The sequence below is a fragment of the Hippocampus zosterae genome, chromosome 9 (genome assembly GCF_025434085.1).
Source record: "Hippocampus zosterae strain Florida chromosome 9, ASM2543408v3, whole genome shotgun sequence".
Taxonomy (NCBI): domain Eukaryota; kingdom Metazoa; phylum Chordata; class Actinopteri; order Syngnathiformes; family Syngnathidae; genus Hippocampus; species Hippocampus zosterae.
The window spans coordinates 7,956,796-7,977,454 of NC_067459.1; the positions used below are offsets into that span (position 1 = coordinate 7,956,796).

General features: G+C 41.0%; 1 protein-coding gene across 1 annotated transcript; it reads left to right on the top strand.

Moving 5' to 3' along the window:
• mybphb (myosin binding protein Hb) lies at positions 1 to 15,750 on the top strand. Its single transcript, XM_052075341.1, has 13 exons — positions 1 to 362; positions 2,359 to 2,421; positions 2,518 to 2,652; positions 3,949 to 4,116; positions 7,242 to 7,330; positions 7,400 to 7,595; positions 11,015 to 11,154; positions 12,066 to 12,225; positions 12,615 to 12,751; positions 13,780 to 13,966; positions 14,041 to 14,094; positions 15,348 to 15,379; positions 15,474 to 15,750. Exons 1-11 carry the CDS (start codon positions 83 to 85, stop codon positions 14,070 to 14,072), a joined length of 1,587 nt encoding a protein of 528 aa, XP_051931301.1. The 5' UTR covers positions 1 to 82; the 3' UTR covers positions 14,073 to 14,094; positions 15,348 to 15,379; positions 15,474 to 15,750.
• Positions 15,751 to 20,659: the final 4,909 nt, after the last annotated feature.

Here is a 20,659-nt window from a genome sequence, read left to right on the forward strand (position 1 = left end):
TCCATTGCAGACGGTGGCATTGGATACAAGTGAAGGACGTCTTATCGTGTGTGTGCGCCAAATAGGAATTTCAACAACCAACATGCCGTCCAAGCCTGCCCCAATCAAGAGGAAACCCGGCAAGAAGGTTGAAAAGAGGCCGCAGCCCCCACCTGAGCCGGAGCCGACTCCCGCTCCCGAGCCAGCTCCGGAGCCCACACCGGTCGTTGAGGCCCCCCCGGCCGAGTCTGCCGCTCCGGCGTCGGAGGCGGCGCCCGCTGACGCCGAGTCAGCTGCACCTGCCGAGGCTGGCGCGCCTGCGGTGGAGGGTGAGGCCCCCGCTGCCCCCCCGACCGAAGGGGGTGAAGCCGTACCAGCAGACGGTAAAAAAAAATAAAAAATAAATAGTCTCCTGTTGAGCTCAGTGTGTGGAACTTGAAGAGTTTCTCCAAATTATGTTTACACTGTGGGAAGATGCTGATCTTTCTGCTTTTTTGGAGACAAATCAAAAACAACTTTCTCACAACAGCATGACAAAGACATTTTAATGTTGCCTATACCAGTGTTTCTCAACCGGTCGGTCGGAATCTAAAAGTAGGTCACGGACAGCTAGTAGAAATAGTAACATGCATTTTTATTTAGATTTTTCTGCTACAGTACTGAGCTGTAGCAAGTTCCCACATGGAACAAATTAGGCAAGCAACAGGAAGTGCAGTTGCCTCACGCTTTAGCCAATAATTTACTCTGTAAACAAGTACAGTGCAGCTCTGCTTTGGTTGGCGGACATCATGGCGAGTAATATGCTTTTAGTGTTCGGGCAAATTCATTCTAAGCAGCTTTTCAAAATACAACATACAATGCACATGTTCTCAGAAGCTACTTTTAAATAAAATGTGTTCTTTATTGTTCTTAACGTCTTTAAAAGTGGGTCGCGATGAAGAAACAGGATAATGCGGTGGCAGCGGTAAACTAAACCATGTGCAGAACACAATTAATTGTTAATTCACACTTTGTTACATTTACAAACTAACCGAGTGCATGCCAATAATAAAAAGGTGGAATCTTTCTTTTTGTCGGAATTGCCTTTATTTATTTATTTAAATTGAGCACCGTGTTGGTGGAATCGGTCCTCTCGACCCCCAAAGTGGGTTGCTATGAAAATTTCTTTGGAGAACGAGCTTGTCTGTCACGTCTACCCCTCCGCCACCACACAACAATTTTTAAATTTAAAATGTCATTAAATTTATGTAGCTCGACCCTCACATGCAGGAGACAAAATACAACACTGGCATTGTCTCACAGCTATGGATTAAGTGTTCAACATCCGGTCTTCACCATGAAGTTGCTGTCTTCACCATGTAACTTGTAATTATCCGAGGTCAATATGAATAGCTTGCACTTCACTTCAATTCAGTTTTGTCACATTTTCATCACCTCCTCACAGATGCTCACTGTTAATATTCTCTTAAATTGTAGACTGTCAAAGTTGTCATTTGGGCATGAAATGTAAACTCCCCGCCATTATAACACCTCGCCAGATGCTCCATCTTCTGTTACCAACACCTGCCCGCCCCATGACGCACCCCCCCCCCCCCCCCCCAAAAAAAGTAGATAGCTGCCGACATGTTCTAAATTGATCTACATTGACTTCTGCACGTGGGAAACAAAATACAAATCCTAATCCAAACATCACATTACAGCCGCACAGCAATTACACAACTCGCTTTGGTGCGTCTGTTACATTGTACGTGATTGAACAATATCGCTCCCCAATGTAGCGACATTTCAAGAAACATTTGTACGTCTAAAGGTCTCCACACCAGATAACTAACACGTTCCCTCTACTTATTTTCTTTCTAAAGATTACCGAAGACTTACGGACTTGCCATTTGAACATTATAAATAAAAGCCTAAACAGCTCATTATCTACTGTTCCACACACTTGCCAGCTAATGATGCGCTCATTTGATCACATACTTGTGTATATTCATAGCTACTACTCTGCAAAAACAAACTGAAATTAGAGCTTTCAAAATCAATGCAAAATACAGAATGCTGAAGTTGCCTGCCAAGATATTGCTTACCTGACAATTTGTGTAAGAAGCAGTTCACTCGCTTCAAGTGTTTCCCCCTCTTAAAAGGGATCATAACATATCTCAAAAACTTATTGAGATTTTACTAACTTATTTTTAAGTTTAGAATAAGTAAGACAGGAGTACATAAATTCTACAGGTGACAGCACAAATAAACTAGTTTGTATTTGTTGAAAGAAATTTTCAAGCAAATTTGCCTCTTTTATGAGCAGATCATTCTGATTTAAACTCGGTTTATTTCCACTCTCTTGATTTGGTGACAAATTTCCTGCCCCTGCCTGTTCAGCCGAAGCTGGTGAGGCGCCTGAGCCCGAAGAGCCTAAAGCACCCACTCCACCACCACCTCCAGGTAACCCTCCCGCCACATAGCGTACAGCTGAACAAACAAAAAGTTCATTTAATCGAAAATTGCCCAAAAAATGACTTTTCTTATCGACGTCCGTAGAGCCCACGAGCGCCCCTCTGGATCTTTTTGTGGAGGATAAGAACGACACTTCAGTGATGATCATCTGGAGCCAGCCAGAGGTTATTGGCCTGTCAGGCCTGGACGGGTACACAATTGAGGTGTGCCAGGATGGAAGTGAGTCCCAGGGCCACACTGGGTGTGCCCGTCTCAAAGCTGGCATGCCAGAGGTCACCCGGTGATATTTATACATCGCCCGCTAGATGCTCAGCTGACCCTTTAAATCATCAGACAAGGTTCAGAGGGGCAGCTGATGAGGATGTTTTTGCTTTGTGCTCGACTCACAAGGTTGTGGACAACTGCTGTGTTTGCAACGCACAAAAGATCACACACTAAGAATGTAGACCCGCTTAGCTCGACCGCATCACAGTCAAAGTCAGAATATTGAAAGACATTCATTCCAACACAAGAAAAATAATGACAATAAAGAAAAAAATATGTTGTGTTTTGATAGCATTGTGAAGGACAAGATTTTTTTAAAGTGACAGGGAATGTTGTAAAACACAAGAAATGCGTAAATTACCTGGAAAAGTTATTAAACACAGTTATAAGATTTTTAAAAAATCTTAAATTGCCTTTCCCTACTGAAATGAATGAACATGTCATTAATCCATTCCAGATTTCAAAGAAACTAAAATGTGCACTGTGCTTTTAATGTGAAAACCAGCCCTGTAATATACTTTAAAAATCTACAATAATGACAAAATTGAAAAGTTGAAAACATTTTTTTTACACTTTCTCCCCAATGCACATTTTGCTGCTCATTCAGGTGTGTGCGCCTTAGCCACCTGAGGGCAGGCTCAGACAAACACGAATACACTGTCCTGGAGACTCAATTCCTCTCACCTTCTCAATATAGCAGGAACATTAGTCGTTCTTGGCACAGGATGGAGAATATACAGTGTATGTCTGTGAGGATCAGAGGTGTAAAAGAAAAAAAATATGTTCTTACATTAAGAAGATATTTTGAGTATCTAGCTTTTTTTTTCATTCAAGCATGTTGTTTATTTTCTTTCAGAAATGGACATGTTTTAAATTTGTGAACATTAGTTTTAATTCTCAATCTTGGTTTACAGTTTCTTATAAACATACTTTCACACCATGACCTGCTGCAGGATTCAATTAAATCAGTGTCTTCTTCCACCATTTCAAAGGCTACACTATATGTGTGGGGCATTGAAAGGAAATGAGAGGAGCCGTTTTGAGTGGCAGTGAAACAGGTTGGCTGTGTTTACGACCACAACGGTGCAACATTTTTTTTTTTTTTTAATGGCCCGGCTTGCACAGGTCTACCAAAATACCAAAACTTAGTCCAGCCCCCCATGCGCCGTTTAACACTAGTTGGGGCACCAGACTTGCATTGGGCACAAAAATAAAGTTCATTTCTCCTGAAACTGAACCTTGTTCTTTCAGCTGAGGACTGGAAGGCAGTAAACGAGGACCTGCAGAAGTCCTGCCGCTACGCCATCAAGAATCAAACTACCGGAGACCGGCTTAAGATCCGCGTGGTGGCTGTGAACGCTGGAGGAAGGAGTCAGCCAGTCACCCTCCCCGAGGCTGTTATGGTGAAGGAGGTTGCCGGTAAGAAATGACATACCCACTGTCAGGTTCTGGCCCAAACCAAATCATGTTTTTGGGTTCCAGATACGCAGTTCCGGACAAAGTGCAATAACAAAAATATTTCTTTACAACCCCCCCTCCCCCAAAAAAAACAAAAAACGCATCAACAAAGTAGGAACAGAAATTGCTGGAATAACAATGCAGAAACAAAACCAATCCAAGGGCAAAGTACAAGGAAACAACAAGAATAAACAAATGAAATGTCAGGAAGCCAATAACGCAAAGCCAAAGATCAAGAGCTAGAAGAAAAAAAATACAAACTAAACTCGTTTTATAAACTGATACTAGATGAGGAAATCCAAAACCCCTATGTCCACCCTGATGAAAGAGGTTGTTGGAAAACACGGAGGTGTCAAAGCCAAAACTGGACAAAAATGTTTTTTCTTCAAATAAATGAATGTGACTCCCTGCTGGCGAGTAATGAAACTGTCACTATTTCGGAAAATTCAAATTCTTTATGGTCATCCTGATGAAGGACGTTGACAGCAAGACGTAAGATACCAAACATTCATTCATTCATTCATTTTCCAATCCGCTTATCCTCACAAGGGTCGCGGGGGGTGCTGGAGCCTATCCCAGCGGTCTTCGGGCAGTAGGCAGTAGGCCAATCGCAGTGCACACAGCGATGAACAACCATCCGCGCTCTCACTCACACCTAGGGACAATTTTGAGTGTTCAACCAGCCTGCCATGCATGTTTTTGGAATGTGGAAAGAAACCGGAGTACCCGGAGAAAATCGGGGAGAATACCCAGGGAGAACATGCAAACTCCACACGGAGGCCGGAGCTGGGATTGAACCTGATACCTCTGCACTGTGAGGTCGATGGGCTAATCACTAGACTACCGGGCCGCCGAGCTACTAACCATAAAGGCCAAAAATTAAGAACAAGAAACTGGTTTGAGCGACAGGTGCTTCTACTCATCCACCAGGTAAACAAACTTTTGAGTAGAGGCTTCTTGGCTAAAGCCAAACTGGGAGACTTTTTACTCTCTGGGCCTGGATTTGACACCTCTGGTTGAAAATCTTTTTTTATTTATATATTTGATTGTTCTGCATTTCAATGCAACTGTTCAATAGGATCACTATATCAGTGACATCAATAAATTAAAATAAAATAAAACATAATGAATGAATGAATAATAGTATCGTGTTTCTTGATCGTGTCTGAGAAAATATATCGCCTGTAAAAAAAATTATTGTGACAGCCCTACCCTTGGTGAGCGCACAAGAATAGAAAGCATTTTATGAATGGTTTCCTTCCAAATGTCTGCAAAGCCGTGGAAAAATAGCTGAGATGACGGTGGTCATTAACGCGCTTGGCGAGGCAGCAAACTTGGGGGAGTTGACAGGCGTCAAGTGAGCTGAGGGCCAGCAGGTGGGGCTCTGTGGTGTGGTGGAGGTTGAATTCTTGTCTGTGCGGGGAGGGGGTTCGACTGTTCTCGGGTGACACTCAAATCTCATGACAGCTATTGCCATGCTGTTTATTTTGGTAGCCATCAAAGGTGTTATACTTTGATTTTGCAGCGCAGCTAATCCGCGATAAGTGACCCGATAAGGCGAATCGACATGACAGGCATTTTCCACTTATTCTCGCATTTGTAAATGCTCATCCAAATCCAAAAAGGAGCGACACCTCGCTTTGTTTTGTAGTGATTTTTTTGTAGCTTCCACTATACAGTACGATGCCACCCCTCTCCCCTACAAGCTATTTACAGTCCCGACATATGCTGTGCCACTGAACACAGCAGGTGGTACCGCCCATGAAATTCCAGCATGTTGTTCTTACTGTACTTCAGATCTCAAAGTCAGCTGACCACGTCTGTCGGCGTTATACCAATAAACGAGACCAATGTGCCAACTCATCCGCCTTGACCCCATTTGTGACACAGAGATGAATCTACGATCTGATTGGCCAAAAGAAAAACCAGCGAATTCAAAGTTGTGTGTTTGTCGCTAACGGCTGCAGTCGAGGATCTGAAAGCAGAGGACAAAATAATATGTCAACACATCAAATCAGAAATCTGATTAGATAAAAAAAAAACACTGGCAGACGCGTGTGTACGTTCTGTGAGATAAAGACAACATATTGCTGCAATATAAATTATTTCCACCTCATTCCAGTGGTTAGCACGTCGGCTTCACAGTGCAGAGGTACCGGGTTCGATTCCGGCTCCGGCCTCCCTGTGTGGAGTTTGCATGTTCTCCCCGGGCCTGCGTGGGTTTTCTCCGGGTGCTCCGGTTTCCTCCCACATTCCAAAAATATGCATGGCAGGCTGATTGAACACTCTAAATTGTCCCTAGGTGTGAGTGTGAGTGCGAATGGTTGTTCGTCTCTGTGTGCCCTGCGATTGGCTGGCAACCGATTCAGGGCGTCCCCCGCCTACTGCCCGGAGACAGCTGGGATAGGCTCCAGCACCCCCCGCGACCCTAGTGAGGATCAAGCGGTTAGGAAAATGAATGAATGAATGAATTAACTTGTAAATGCAGGTCTGTTTCTTGAAAATACTAATTTCGCAGAAAGATTCTGAGAAAAAGAGCTTTTTGTGAAAGGATGCATTTCACGCAGTGTGTTTGTGTGCCAGCGTGTACCTGTGTGTGTGTGTGTGTTTCGCGCGCGCGCGTGTGTGTACGTCAAGGATGATGATAGGACTTTATCGTTGTTTTTTTTTTTATTTCAAAAAGCTCTGTTGTAGAGTTACCTGCTCGTATTTTTCCATGTTCTCAACACCACACTGCTTCCACACGTCACTACCATTGTGCCACATCCCACACCCCACACCCACTCACACTATTTGAGACCAAAATCTGATCAAAGCCATCTAGTGGTGATTTATCATACTGAAATCATTCCCACAACCTCGATACCGACCGAGCCCTTTATTATTAATACCAATGTCCATGTTTTGGCACTAAATGATGGTTTTTGCAAAGCATTAAATTAGTTAAATGACAAAATGTGATTTGGCTCATTTTTGTTCTCAGTGGTGCAATTATGAGCACTTGTTTTGGTCACCTCTAAAGCTCAACCTTAAAAGATGCATTTTCACTGAATAAATTAAAAACTAATATTTTCATCACCAATTAGATCGTCCCAAGGTGCGCTTGCCTCGCTTCCTAAGGCAGAGATACGTGGCTCACGTTGGAGAAAAGATCAACCTCACCATCCCCTTCACAGTAAGCACTTTCAAGACCAGGAAGCAGACCTTACGTGTCATGTGACTAAAGCGTGATGGTGTCCTCTAGGGCAAACCTAAGCCCGTGGTTAGCTGGACCAAAAACGGCCAGCCGCTAGAGAAAGGAAGGGTCAACATTCGCAGCACCGAGAGGGACAGCATCATCTTCATCCGAGCAGCCGAGAGGGACGATTCCGGTGTCTATGAGATGTCCGTCAAAGTGGAGGACTTTGAGGACAAGGCCACACTCACCCTGCAGATTGTTGGTAGGTGAACACCTTCTATTTACTGTCTGTATATATTTGTTTTCCTTAGCAAACAAAATAATCGAAAAATAATCGACACCACCTTCAAATACAGTAAATGTTTGATGTTCTCTCTTTTTGCGAATTTTTACGAATTTAGAATTGATTTGTTACAAATTGTGGTATCCTCTCGAATCAGAATCAGAATCACCTTTATTGTCATTGTATTACATACAACGAAATTTGGCTGCTACTCCTCAGTGCATTTAGTAAAAAATAAATAAATAAATAAATGCTTTACTTCAAGTAAGCTTGGCTGTTTTTATTTTAGTAAATAAATGAATGCCCCGATCACTTTTTCAGGAATAATAGAAACCATTTTGAACAGTTAATCAAATAAAAGCCTCTTTTCAAATAGCCACCTCCCTCAAATAAACAGCTTTAACGCTCTGTAGTTATGCAATTAAGCACTCTCTGAAAAGAAAAAAAAGAAAAACTGAACAGTTTGTCTTCTTATTTGTTTTTAAAAAAGGCCTCCTCCCACATAGAAACCCTTTAAATTAACACCCATCTCTGTAGTAAAATAAATAAACACTAACTGATCATGACTAGTCTTTCTTTTTTAACAAGTAAAGGCCTTCTCTCAAATACACATCTCCCTCAGAAGAACTCCTACAGTACTACATGTACAATCATTAAAATAATAATAATAATAACAAAATAATGAATGCCTCTTTTAAATGAATAGTTGCCTCCTTCAAATACAGTAAACATCTAGTACTCTTTGTAGTAAATAACAATACACACTCCAAGGCCACTCCTTGAGGAAATGCTTTGTTTAAAATGAAACAAAGGGCTCCCCTCAAATAGATGTCTTTTAGTAGTTGTCTGGATTCATGTGTGTGGTACAAGTAATGGACTCATTCAAGTAGACGCAACTTGCAATACTGTAAATGCCTAGTACTCTCTGCAAGACATTCACCCTCTGGACGCTATTTGAGAAAAAAAGTCTTTGTGACAAATAAGGAAGTTCCTCTCAAAGAGAAACTTCAAATCAGGACTCGGTCCTCTCGATAGATGACTTTTTTTTCCCTTTAAATTTTTTTAACTAAATGAATCAACTGAATACTGCAATATCATCAGCTAATCTCATTGTAATCTCATTGGCTCTCATTGTATTGTTCAGTTATACAACTCGTCGTTTGCTTAGAAATGGCTTCCAAGGACGGCCAGTCTATTGATGACTGTGTATGTGTTGAAGACTGCGCATGTGTTGAAGAGCACACATCCCCCGTGTAAGACCTTGTAAATAGATTTTATGTTGCAATTAATAGCAGTATGTTCAAGGGATACTTTACCTATGTGGACAATTTGCAGGAGTAAAACGTTAACATTTTGTGTATAATTAATTTCAAAATATTTAATAACTTTGAAAAGATTTTAAAATGTTATAGCCGGCAGCTCTGTTTGTTCCTTAGACACGTCACTCGGTAACAGTCGCGTGTGTCAACATTTGACTGGATCGCATTATAATAATACAGTAATATATACGGCATTTGTTAACTCTTATGAATTGAAGGTTAGGTTCAGCAGCAGGCAGAATTCTTTCTCAAAAACCTGATGTGTTAGAAATAATAGTAGAAACCCAACGGTTTCAGAGTGGTGCCACAACTCCGGGGGATAGGTGGTTGCAATGTTTATGGTGTTTTGGCTCTTAAACAATTGAGGCACTAGTCATACTCGCTTCACAAAAACGACAACTATTCATTCAGAGAGATGTGTATAAAATGTCAGAAAAACACAATGCATTTCAAGTGAGTCTGGTTTTTGATGGGTTGACTTTGAATGGACACTGTGTTATACAAAACTTTAAAGTTTGAAGGGATATGTATTGATTTAATTATTACTCGAATGTCAGAAAGAATGTGCTTGGTTTCACTCATCTGATCTTTGGCAGAAGGAAGAACATTTTGCTTAACGGCTAATTACTTTGTAGAAAAGCTGCTTTCCAAACAAACCTTTTTGGAACTAATTACATTTTTAAGTTAACTTGAGCATGTATTAGTTCAGTAATTACACTAGAATTAGCTAGGTTCTGAATTTTTGCCTTTATCTGTCTGAATTGGTGCGACAAAGGCATCAAAGTTCATGCCTGACCCTTTCTGAAAATTGTTTAAATCGTGAATTAAATGTCATTAGTTTGACAGTCTTCAAATGTTCCTTTACCAACTTTACAAGCAGGTAATCCAATAAAACTGGAGGTAATGCCACAAAACTGCACTTACTGGTTTCTTGGCTTCCCTGGCCATGAACTGTGTTGTGTGGTGCACAGTTAACATCTGTTCATTTGCAGTTCCTTCCCACTACAACTCACCAAGCCTCCTCCTTTACCAGTGCAGACTAACTGGATTTGCACAAACAGAACCTCGTGAGACGGCATTCGGTGCCCTGCTGTGTCCTTAACCTGGAGCACATGTGCAGAACCGGAAAATGCAAAACCTTTGAAAATGGGTATCACGGAGGCGATAACCATTTTCATGTAAATTTTTTTTTTTTTTTTTTTTTTTCCAAGATGGCGCCCGAGTAGGCAGCCTTCGGCAAGTGCTCTTCAAGAGCCTTGCTTTTTTGTTCTTTTTTGTTCTTTTTTGCTGTTTTTGTCTTTTGTTTTGTCACATGTTGTTTGTTGTTTCATTGTGTGGACCTGATATGGACTGTTTTCAGCGCTTTTTGGCCACGACATTCGTCAAAGGAGCAGTATCTGTGCTTGGTGGTTGCGCCTTCTCGGCAGCACGCGTGTACCAGCACAGATTTTGATTGGGAGGAATGTCGTCGCCATTGACTGTCGGTGCTGGATAGACCTGGGGCGCTTGTGTTTTTTGCGCCAGTAATGGGCAGCATTTTTCACAACCCCGATTTGTTCAGTGGCTATGTCAGCGCTGTTGGACAGTTGGCGTTGGTGCGGCTGGATGGATGGCCGCTGAAGTTGAGGATGAGGAGAGAGGAGCGTTGGCGAAGAGCGCCGATGCGTATTTGGAACCGTGAGTTGCCGCTTGGAATTGAAATGGATTTCCATGGGACAGGAGAAGTGAACCAATCTCTTTTTTCGTCAATGGATGCTACAGCTTCTTGTTGACTTTGAAACTTAGCTTGTAGCCGACGTGTGCACATTTTGAGCATGACGTCTCTGATCCACTGGTTAAAGGACATTTGATTCTCTCCTCTTTCATCTCAAACCGCTTCAAACAACAAAGCGTGTGACGGAAAAGTGGTTAGGACTGCATGACTGTCCGTGTTTTATGTTATGTGTTGTGTTTATTATTTTACTTTATGTTAACTGTTTTGTAAAGCGCTTTGTTACAGCTGCCGCTGTTGTGAAAGCGCTATATAAATCAGCATGTATTGTATTGTATTGTATTGTATAATCTATTGCTGGTTGACAGAGCTTCCTGGTCCTCCGGCCAGCGTAAAGATCGTGGACACGTGGGGCTTCAACGTGGCACTGGAGTGGACGGCGCCCAAAGACAACGGCAACACAGAAATCACAGGCTACACCATCCAAAAGGCCGACAAGAAGACAGGAGTAAGGACCGCACTGGAACTCTGGTCGGCTAATTCAGCCGCTTTTCCATTGTAACGGTTCCACCTCAAAATATCCTGGTTCCACATAATACACTTTTTGGTTGGTTACAATAGAACCGCTTTTCAGAGCCTTCTTCAAAGTGTTTCCAGAACGCAGGTCCGTGATGCCATTGTCATCTGATTGGCCAACAGATTTCTTAAGCAATACGACAAGTAACTCATTTCAGACGCCCATTTCATGGTTTTGAGTGAGCGAGTCAGAGTCAGCCTCCACCAAGGCATAACAATACAGTTGATACAGTACTCAGTACTTTGTTCTACAACAACACTTAATCATATTTACAACTTCCAATGTGCCAATGTGTGAAATTTGCGATCATCATGCTCTGCCCACCGTGGTCATTAGCTTGAATGAGCGTTGGGCTTGACGGTGATGAGGACATCCTCCAGCCGCAGCCCAGAACCTCAGTCATCCTCGATATGGTGGTTGGTTGTGGTCCACGTCTTGGTTGTGGCGGCTTGGGATGGCTGCGGGAGGGCTTCAAACACCGGGCGCAGCAACTCTGAAAGGCAGCAAAATGAATGAGAAGTGAATTGAGAGCTTGCTAGACCTGAAGTGCAGTCGGTAGCTGTGTCACTCTCGCTTAAACCCCCAAATTAATTTGTCGTCAAATCTGTGGCTGAAACTGGACATTTGTGAAATGTTATGGCAGAACCCTACACACTGTGAGTGTCCAGTGGAGTCTTGCACAATTCTTTGGACGCAAACAATTAGCGCCAGTTGTAATGGAAAAGCGACTAAGGCCAGGGTAAACAAGGCCGGTGCGGTGCCAGGCCGGTCTGGAAGCTGTAATGGAAAATGTTTTTTGAGTAGAACCCTGATCCTGATGAGAGTTGTACATGTGTTGGCAGGACTGGTTCACTGTGATGGAGCACTACCACCGACTCAACGGCACCATCTCGGACCTCATTATGGGCAACACCTACAAGTTCCGTGTGTTCTCCGAAAACAAGTGCGGAATCAGCGAGGAGGCAGCCGTCACAAAGGATGAGGCCAAAATCCTCAAGACGGGTGAGACGATAATTTTTTCAAAACCATACAGTCATACCTTGACTCGCGTTGGACCCAACATTCAAGTTTGTCTAGTTAACAGCAGTCACTTGGTTTATTTCAAGTGAAATGTAGAAGGGAAATGGAGCAATTAAAGTCCTGTAATGCCCTCACAGGTGGGCAAGGAGAGTTACAGTCATTGATACACTGTGCATTGAACAGGACAAGCAGACAAAGATATTAATAGAAAATGAGAACACGAGGCGCAACTCTGTCTCCAGACACTGACACCACTCACTCGGCCACCCTACTTAAAGGCACCTTTCCAACACACATAAGTAAATTTACCACTGTAATTTCATCCTAAACTCTCTGGGCCATCAATATATTCCAGGCTTTTTTCCTCACAGGAATTGAGTACAAGGCCCCAGAGTACCAGGAGCATGACTTCACCGAGGCGCCCAAGTTTACCACCTCTCTGGCCAACCGAGCCACCACGGTGGGCTATAGCACCAAGTTGCTGTGCTCCGTCAGGGGATACCCCAAGGTACATTCCTCCACCCCCATTCCAAGTCTTTCACCTGCTTGTCTTTAGCTGGGCCGGATGACTTGGAATGGGGTTGGCATAAGGATGGGTCAGGTCACAACATCCATTGCCTTCATTTTTTATTTAACATTTCCATTTTCTTGATTCATTTTTTGAAATGTATTTTTTTACAGTATCCTCTCACAAAGATGCTTTATGTAAAATAATGTCACATTATTTCAGTACTTGAGTAAAAACGACACCCTCCACACTCTACTTGAAGGAAAGATAATCTTTTTTTGTTACGTAAAGGCCTGCATTAAATAAGACTATCTGGATTAGTGTAAATGGAAAATACATTATTTCAGGAAAAAAAATACCGATACAAATTAAAGCCCACAATTGAGAAATAATTAATTTAGAAAAAAAAGAAAACATTTTTGTTCCAAATAAAGGACTAATATCACATAAATGATTGATACGTTGTTATCAGCTAGTTGATGAACTAACCACTGTCAAAAACATAGTTGTTTTTGTTACAAATAAAGAACTCCTCTCACAAATGTTTATGACTTCAAGTGAATGTCTGGAACGATCTTATTAGTTAATTGAGTAAATAAACACCATCAGGACACGTTTAGGGGACAACCCGTATTTCTGTTTTGCTAAACATGAGGGCCTCATTTCAAATAAGTGAATCTCTTCTAATGAGATATTCTGGATTTTTTATTTCAAGAAAGGCCCACTCTCAATATAGAGACATGTGACACACATCTTAAATAAACACCGATCATGCTTTGTAGTTGAGTAAACAAACACTCTCTCTCGCAACAGGAAAAATTGTGTTTTTATTTCAGTAAACGTCTGCTACTCTATGTAGTTGAGTGAATTAAAAAAAATCCCAAACCACTACTTGAAGACGAACATAACTGAATGTGTTTTTTGTAACAAATAAAGCCTCAACTCAAATTGATGCATTGCTTCAAATAAACACCTGTTGGACCCACATCAAAAACCCATGTAATACATTTTTTTCCCTTCCTCTGCAGCCCAAGATCGAGTGGCTGAAGAACCAGATGGTCATTGGCGACGACCCCAAATTCCGTCAGATCTGTGTGCAAGGCATCTGTTCCCTCGAGATCCGAAAGCCCGTGAGTTTCGACGGAGGCGTTTACACCTGCCGAGCCAAGAACCACCATGGCGAGGTCACCGTCAGCTGCAAGCTGGAAGTCCGACGTATGTAAATAATGAGACATTACTTGAAGGTGGGATTTTTGTCAAGCCTAAAAAGCTACCTTTGTTATAAACAGAGCCGGTTATTCAAGAGGCGGAAAAGAAATAGGTGGCCACATTCATTCACTGAGGTAAGAACTGATCATGGTCAATTTGGGAAGACTATTTCATGGAAGTCTCAAAAACACACTAATTTATCCACAGATGGCGACTGACGCCATGAATTTATTTTGCAACATCCATCCATTCCTGACGCATGTTGATACAGCCCTAACATTAAAGCAGACATCATCTGAAATTGACCCTTTACTTCAGATAAAACTCTTCAGAAATGAAGTACCGTGCATTGATGGAGTTACCAACTGTTAGTGAGAGTTTGTATTTTGTTTTATATATATATGTATATACATATAAATACATTTTTTTCTGAATATGCCGACACGTTATCTACATAAATGCCTTGTGCTTTTTCATAGTTGAGTAAATAAATATCATTTGGACACGATTTTCAAAATAAATAAAAGCACCCTTTCAAATACAAAATCTCGTTCAACTAAACACTTTTAACTGTCTGGATTTGTATAAATATAATTGAATGTATGTGCACTCACAGAGGCATCTTCAAATAGAACTCTGGGACTCTCAAAGTAGAGAAAACAAATCCTTAGGACGGTATTAAAAAAAAGTGAATGTCTTGTAATATTTTTCACAGATAAAATTGACCTTTTTTCAAATAAACCCTTGGTGTCTGGATTTTTACCCATTTTGTCAGGTTTTTGGATGGCTAAAAATGTGATGTACCATTTTCAGCCATCCAAAAACCTGACGTAAGCCCTCCCGCTTTGTCTAAACAAGTCATGAGGTGGTCCAAGTGACCTTCATCACACCCTTTTCCTAACACGGAGCGGCAACTAAACTGGGACAAGGTGCCTGAATGGCGGAATCCATAAATTATATTGGTCATGGCATTTCACTGAAAGAGACTCACATTTTCATGATTCAGCAGACACATTAGCAGTATCGCGAATGGACATGCACATTTGATTTAATTCAAGACGGAGGGTTTTTACTGGATTGTTTCATTTTACTCACACCAAATGCCTGTGCACTAATCTGAGAGTGTTGTGTTTGGAGAGGCAGAGCTTGCTCCCCTTCCATTAACTTCCAAATGTAACCTATGGCGACATGTGCTTGAACCATATGTACTGGCACTCCATTTTCGCTGGACACCGAATATCCTATGAGTGCATTTTAACAACATTGTGAGTTTCCAAACGGTCAGAGTCAACCAGTGCGCACTTGGAGCATATTTCCAAACGTGTCCTAAATTAACACCTGTTGCGCTTGTGGTTATTTGTCTGTGTGTGTTCAATTCCCAAATTAGGAGCAGAGCGAGCAAGCCCTTTGCTCCATAAGGTACGTGACACTTATAGCCTCTTCTAAAATTACACCTCCCCTTCAATGATGAAAACATTTGGTTTATTGAAATGCCTTTTTTTACCCTCTGCAGGAAGGTTCTGGATTCCTTCAAAGAACATGTCGAGTACATGGGGCTGATGACCACACCCCCAAATCCAAAAGTCCTAATCCATGTCCGCCATCACCTTTTTTCCCCAAATGGCAACCCACTCTACATATAACATGTTTGTGTGAATAAGTAATTTAGTTAGCATCCCTGTTGTTGTTTTCAAAAGATGCAGCCGGAAGCACAAAGATGCAAACAGAGCTTATCAATGTATATGCTCACACAAGTTGTGATGTCTGCAAATAAATATCATCTGATCATTTTTCTTAGTTTGTGGCAACAATCTCTACAAGCACACACAATTTCTTAACTGTTATTATGGTGATGATTTATCCTCACGATAACACCCAAGTCCACCATCTACATGATGTCTTGGTCCACCACTGCTCAAAAGAGAGAGTCTTTGGTCACCATAGCAATGAGTGAGACACATTTTCCTCATTGTAAGGCAATATCCCCAATGATTGGACTTTAGGATGTTGGGGATAAATCACTGATTGCTTAAATGAGGTGAATTAGGGTCACCTAGCAAATATTTTCCTCATTATAAGGCTCCTCCAACTAATTGCTTTGTAGCTGTCTGGTTTTTAATAAATACTAGAGCTGTCAGTTTAGCGCGTTTTTATTGGCATTAATTTAAAAAGTTTAACGGGATTACATTTTTTCTCGCGAGATTGACGTGGCATACGTCACAGCGGATGTTACGTTGCTCTATAAATAAACCTGAAACAAAACAACAAGCGCTGCATACGTCCACGCACGTTTGTTTTGCCAGCCAGGGCAGCGCGAGACACTGAAAACGGACACTTAAAGAGTTTATGAATGGAGAGTTTACTTTTAAAAAGTTGCCAGATTGCTCCACTGACAAGACCAAAGTTTATATCATACAGGTATACGATGTATGCCACTGATGCAATTGTTACTTGTTTGGAACTATTTTGTATGGAAGGTTACAGTGTTCTGTGTCCATATAAATAGAGCGGGTGGAGCTTCTCTGTGTTCGTCTGACAGTGACGGTGAAGTTCAGCGGTGCAGTGGTAGCGACCTAGCGAAAATAAAACGTCTCCAGTGTTGTCATCGAACCAAGTGTAGTCATCCGAAATGATGTCTACACAAAACCGTAGAGAGACTTCCGCGCAAGAAGGACCAACAGAATCAACATAGCCTGACTGCTGTGTTCAAAGCAAACTTGAGCAAAACGAAGTATGCAACCATGGCTTAAATCCACTGTAGGCTGAGTACTAGTTTACCTTATATGTGCACTTTATAATGTTATATGGCTCTGTTTTGATTCCATAAAAAGGGCTGTTAAAGCAGCTGTTGTGTGAGAAAATATTTTTTTCACTGTTGTTGATGGACAGTAATATTGTGTGAGAGATTATGTGTGAATAACTGCTTCATATGAAAAATGTTCATGTTAAATTGAAAATCGAAATTATTATTTCAGTAAATATTCGCATTTTGCACGTAGAAAACCGATTCATGATTCCATGTTGATGAGAGCAGTAAAATGGGGAAAAATAGGACAAAAAAATATAAAAGGAAATTCAGAAATGATAAAAAATGCGTGACTTATCACGATTAATTTTTAGTGAATTTAAGTTAATTATCACAGTTGCATTTTTAATTAGATTCAATATTTTAATCGTTTGACAGCTCTAGTAAATACACAAAAAAATTAATGTAAAATAAAAAAGTGTGTGTGTGGGCCTGTGTGTCATTTGAAGCAAGTATTCTACGGTGCCCATTTATAGGCTACATGATCACCCTCAGCTAAAACCAAAACGCATGTCGACTAATTCAAGAGCACGCAGCCACAATAAATTCACTGAATTGCTGTTGGGGCACCGAGCAGCTCGGCAGCCAGCTTTCACATAAGAATCATGTAGCGGTGGCCGTGCTGCTATGCGGTCACGGACTTAGTGGCATAGTGATGATCGGGATATGCATGCACTGATTTAAACAGGCACGCAAGTCAGGCCTATTCTTCTTCGTGATAAACCTTTCACGTTTTAAATCTTTTATTTCAATCATCTAAAAAGATAAGGTATCCACTTAAGTTGGCAAATTCAGTTTTATTTGTACTCGGATGAGAAATGTGCGTTGGGAATAATTGTTCTGTGGTGCCCCCTAGTGCTGCAAATTGGACACGACTTTTGGAGTTGACCTCACCTCATTGATCCATGAAGACCAATACAGCACTTGCTCTCAAATCAACACCTTATCTCAAATTTATGCTTTATTTCAAACAACTGTCTGGTAGTTGTAAGGATTTTAGTTTAAATGTGATCCAGAAATTATTTACAGAAAAATAAAAAACACCTGATGTCTTTTGTTTTATTCATCTCAATAATAATGACACTATGTAGGTATTTAGAGAAAAGGGACTAATTGTATGGTTTTCCTTAAATAAGTACCTCCTCTCAAATAAACACAATAAAAAGTTAGTTGTTGTTGAATAATAAATGCCACCTGGAATGTATTTGGAGAAAATTATTTTGCCTCAAATTCTCCTCTTCTCAAATTGGGGCCTTGTTTGGAAACAGCAATGATTTCTTCCTTTTCCCACATTCATCTGATTTCAGACATGATCCCGTTTTGTTCTCCCTCGTGCCGTTCTGAATTAGAAAGAATTCTCTCACTATGTAACCCCATTGCAGAATTTCATTATCCAGGGAGTGAGGACAAGAAGGCCTGAGACCCAGTAAGGCACCAACATATTCTTTGTAAACTACAAATATGGGCGCTAATTAAAGTATTAAAACTTTGGCAAACAAAGGGTAGAGTGTTTTTAAGACAGATAATTTAGGCTGATGGAACGTTGTGGCCGCAAGTAATGATGCAATGGAGGGTGCCTGAGAGGGTTTTGGCGAGCTTCCCCTGCAGGGATTTTAATATGCGTAATGGTGGAACTGGCACTCGGAGTGAGCAATGCGTCATTGTGTTTCAGTGATTGATGTTCATCTAAACTGGATGGACTTCCAACAGATCAAGACTTGAACAATCACCTTCTACAATTCAGTGCTTGAATTGGAGCATAGCCTAAACAGTCATTACAATCTAAGTTTGATAGAGCAAATAATAATGCCACCATTTTGATGCCACACCACTGCAGTTGGTTTGCTCGGATAGTATCCATCCATTTTCTATTCCAACTGTCTACGGGCAGAAGTTGGGGTACATACTGAACTCGTTGTCAGCCAATCACGGGGCACATATAGATGAACAACCATCCGCTATCACCCTGACACTCACACCTTGGGACAATTTAGAGTGTTCCATTATTTTGCCATAATTGTGTTTTTGAATTGTGGGAGGAAACCAGAGTACCCAAAGAAAACCCACACAGGCATGAGAAGAACATGCAAACTCTACATAGGAGGGCCGGAGCTGGAATCGAACCCTGCACCTCTGCACTGTGAGGCGGATGTGCTAACCAGTTGACTATCGTTTCGCCCCATAAGTAGTACTCACAAGAAAACAGAGTACAGCCATACACCGCATATTCACGGTTCACCTTTCACAAATTAACCTATTGACATATTTTTGTAACCTTTCTGTCCGACTCTAAAATGCCACAAAATGGTACCAAAGACATCAATTTGTCCAAGGATGTGTGCTGAAGTCAACGGATAGACAAGATTTGTCTTTTGGATAGAACAAAACCATGAATTAAATACAAAAATAAATCAAATTAGGACACCTCGGAAAGTATTATGATTGTGAAATGCACATTACTACACATTTGCACAACTCTAAAATGCCACAAAATGGTACCAAAGACATCAATTTGTCCAAGGATGTGTGCTGAAGTCAACGGATAGACAAGATTTGTCTTTTGGATAGAACAAAACCATGAATTAAATACAAAAATAAATCAAATTAGGACACCTCGGAAAGTATTATGATTGTGAAATGCACATTACTACACATTTGCACAAATTGGATTGGATTGGATTGGATACAACTTTATTGTCAAATCAGTGCTGACTCAAATTGAGATGCAAACTGGATGCTAAAAAAAAGCTGAATCAAAAATTTCACATCCCAGTGAGAATTAGTCATTGCATTTTGTCATGTGTTCTAGTTTAACAAGAATGTTTGGATGGCAATGCGTGTGACATATGTATGTACTGTATGTAAGAGCTACACAGCGTCGTGTGAAATGCGCTCTACAAGAGCGAGAGCAAGTGTTTCTGCATGTATGTTGAACCGAATAATGAGCATTAAATTAAACTTTTAAGCAATTGGTCATTAAAGCCCATCTAGTCAGTGTAAAAACACCTTTGTCATTACTTTACTATTGGCCTCTGACACATCCTAGCATGACGAGAGTTTACAAACTTGGACCGGAGAAACATGGACACTCAGGTGAGCTTAGTGCTAGCTATCTGGTAAGAGAGAATGATCAGTTTCAAATGTTCTCAAAAGTAAAAAAAGAACCCTGGGTTATGTTATTGGCCAGTGTATGGTGAAGTATGCTGCAGGTTAAAGTAAGTTATTTTCAACTAAAAAGGAAAACGCAGGTGTATTCACACTTACATAAATGTAGTGTGAGGCTTTGTATAACAATTTAGACACCATATGTTGTAGATAAAGCATTATTTAAGTGAAGTCCGTTTACTATTACGATCAAATTGGATTCTTCATTTTTTGTACAATGATGTGTTTTTCAGCAAATGTAACCCATTTGAGTTGATTTGGGACTTGCTGCTTAAATGATAAACGAATAGCAAACACAGATTTTGGTGGCGAGTTTGAGCTCTACATAGCAATGTATCTCTCCTTTAACACCTCCAAATTTTCTGTCGTGGGCCTCTTATCTGGTTCCTTCCAATTTATACAGTTTCACCAAGTATCCATATGGCCTATGTGTGCTGTATTCCCTGGAGGATGCTGCAGCACAAACAGCTCTCTGCAGCAACGGGACTTGAGCTGGGTATTGATTTCAGATGCCAGAATGAATGGATGCCACTTCATTACATCAATTTAATTAAAAACGGCTACATGGAATTTTCAGAAACAAATGATAACTCATGATTGCATGTCATCTATATTCGACATTAAGTAAGAGCTTATCCAAAATGAGATTTTGTTTTTTTGTATCTGGTGTGTTGCTCCAATTGGAAATGTGTTTAATTCGACAGAAGCCCAATCAGTTTAATATTTCA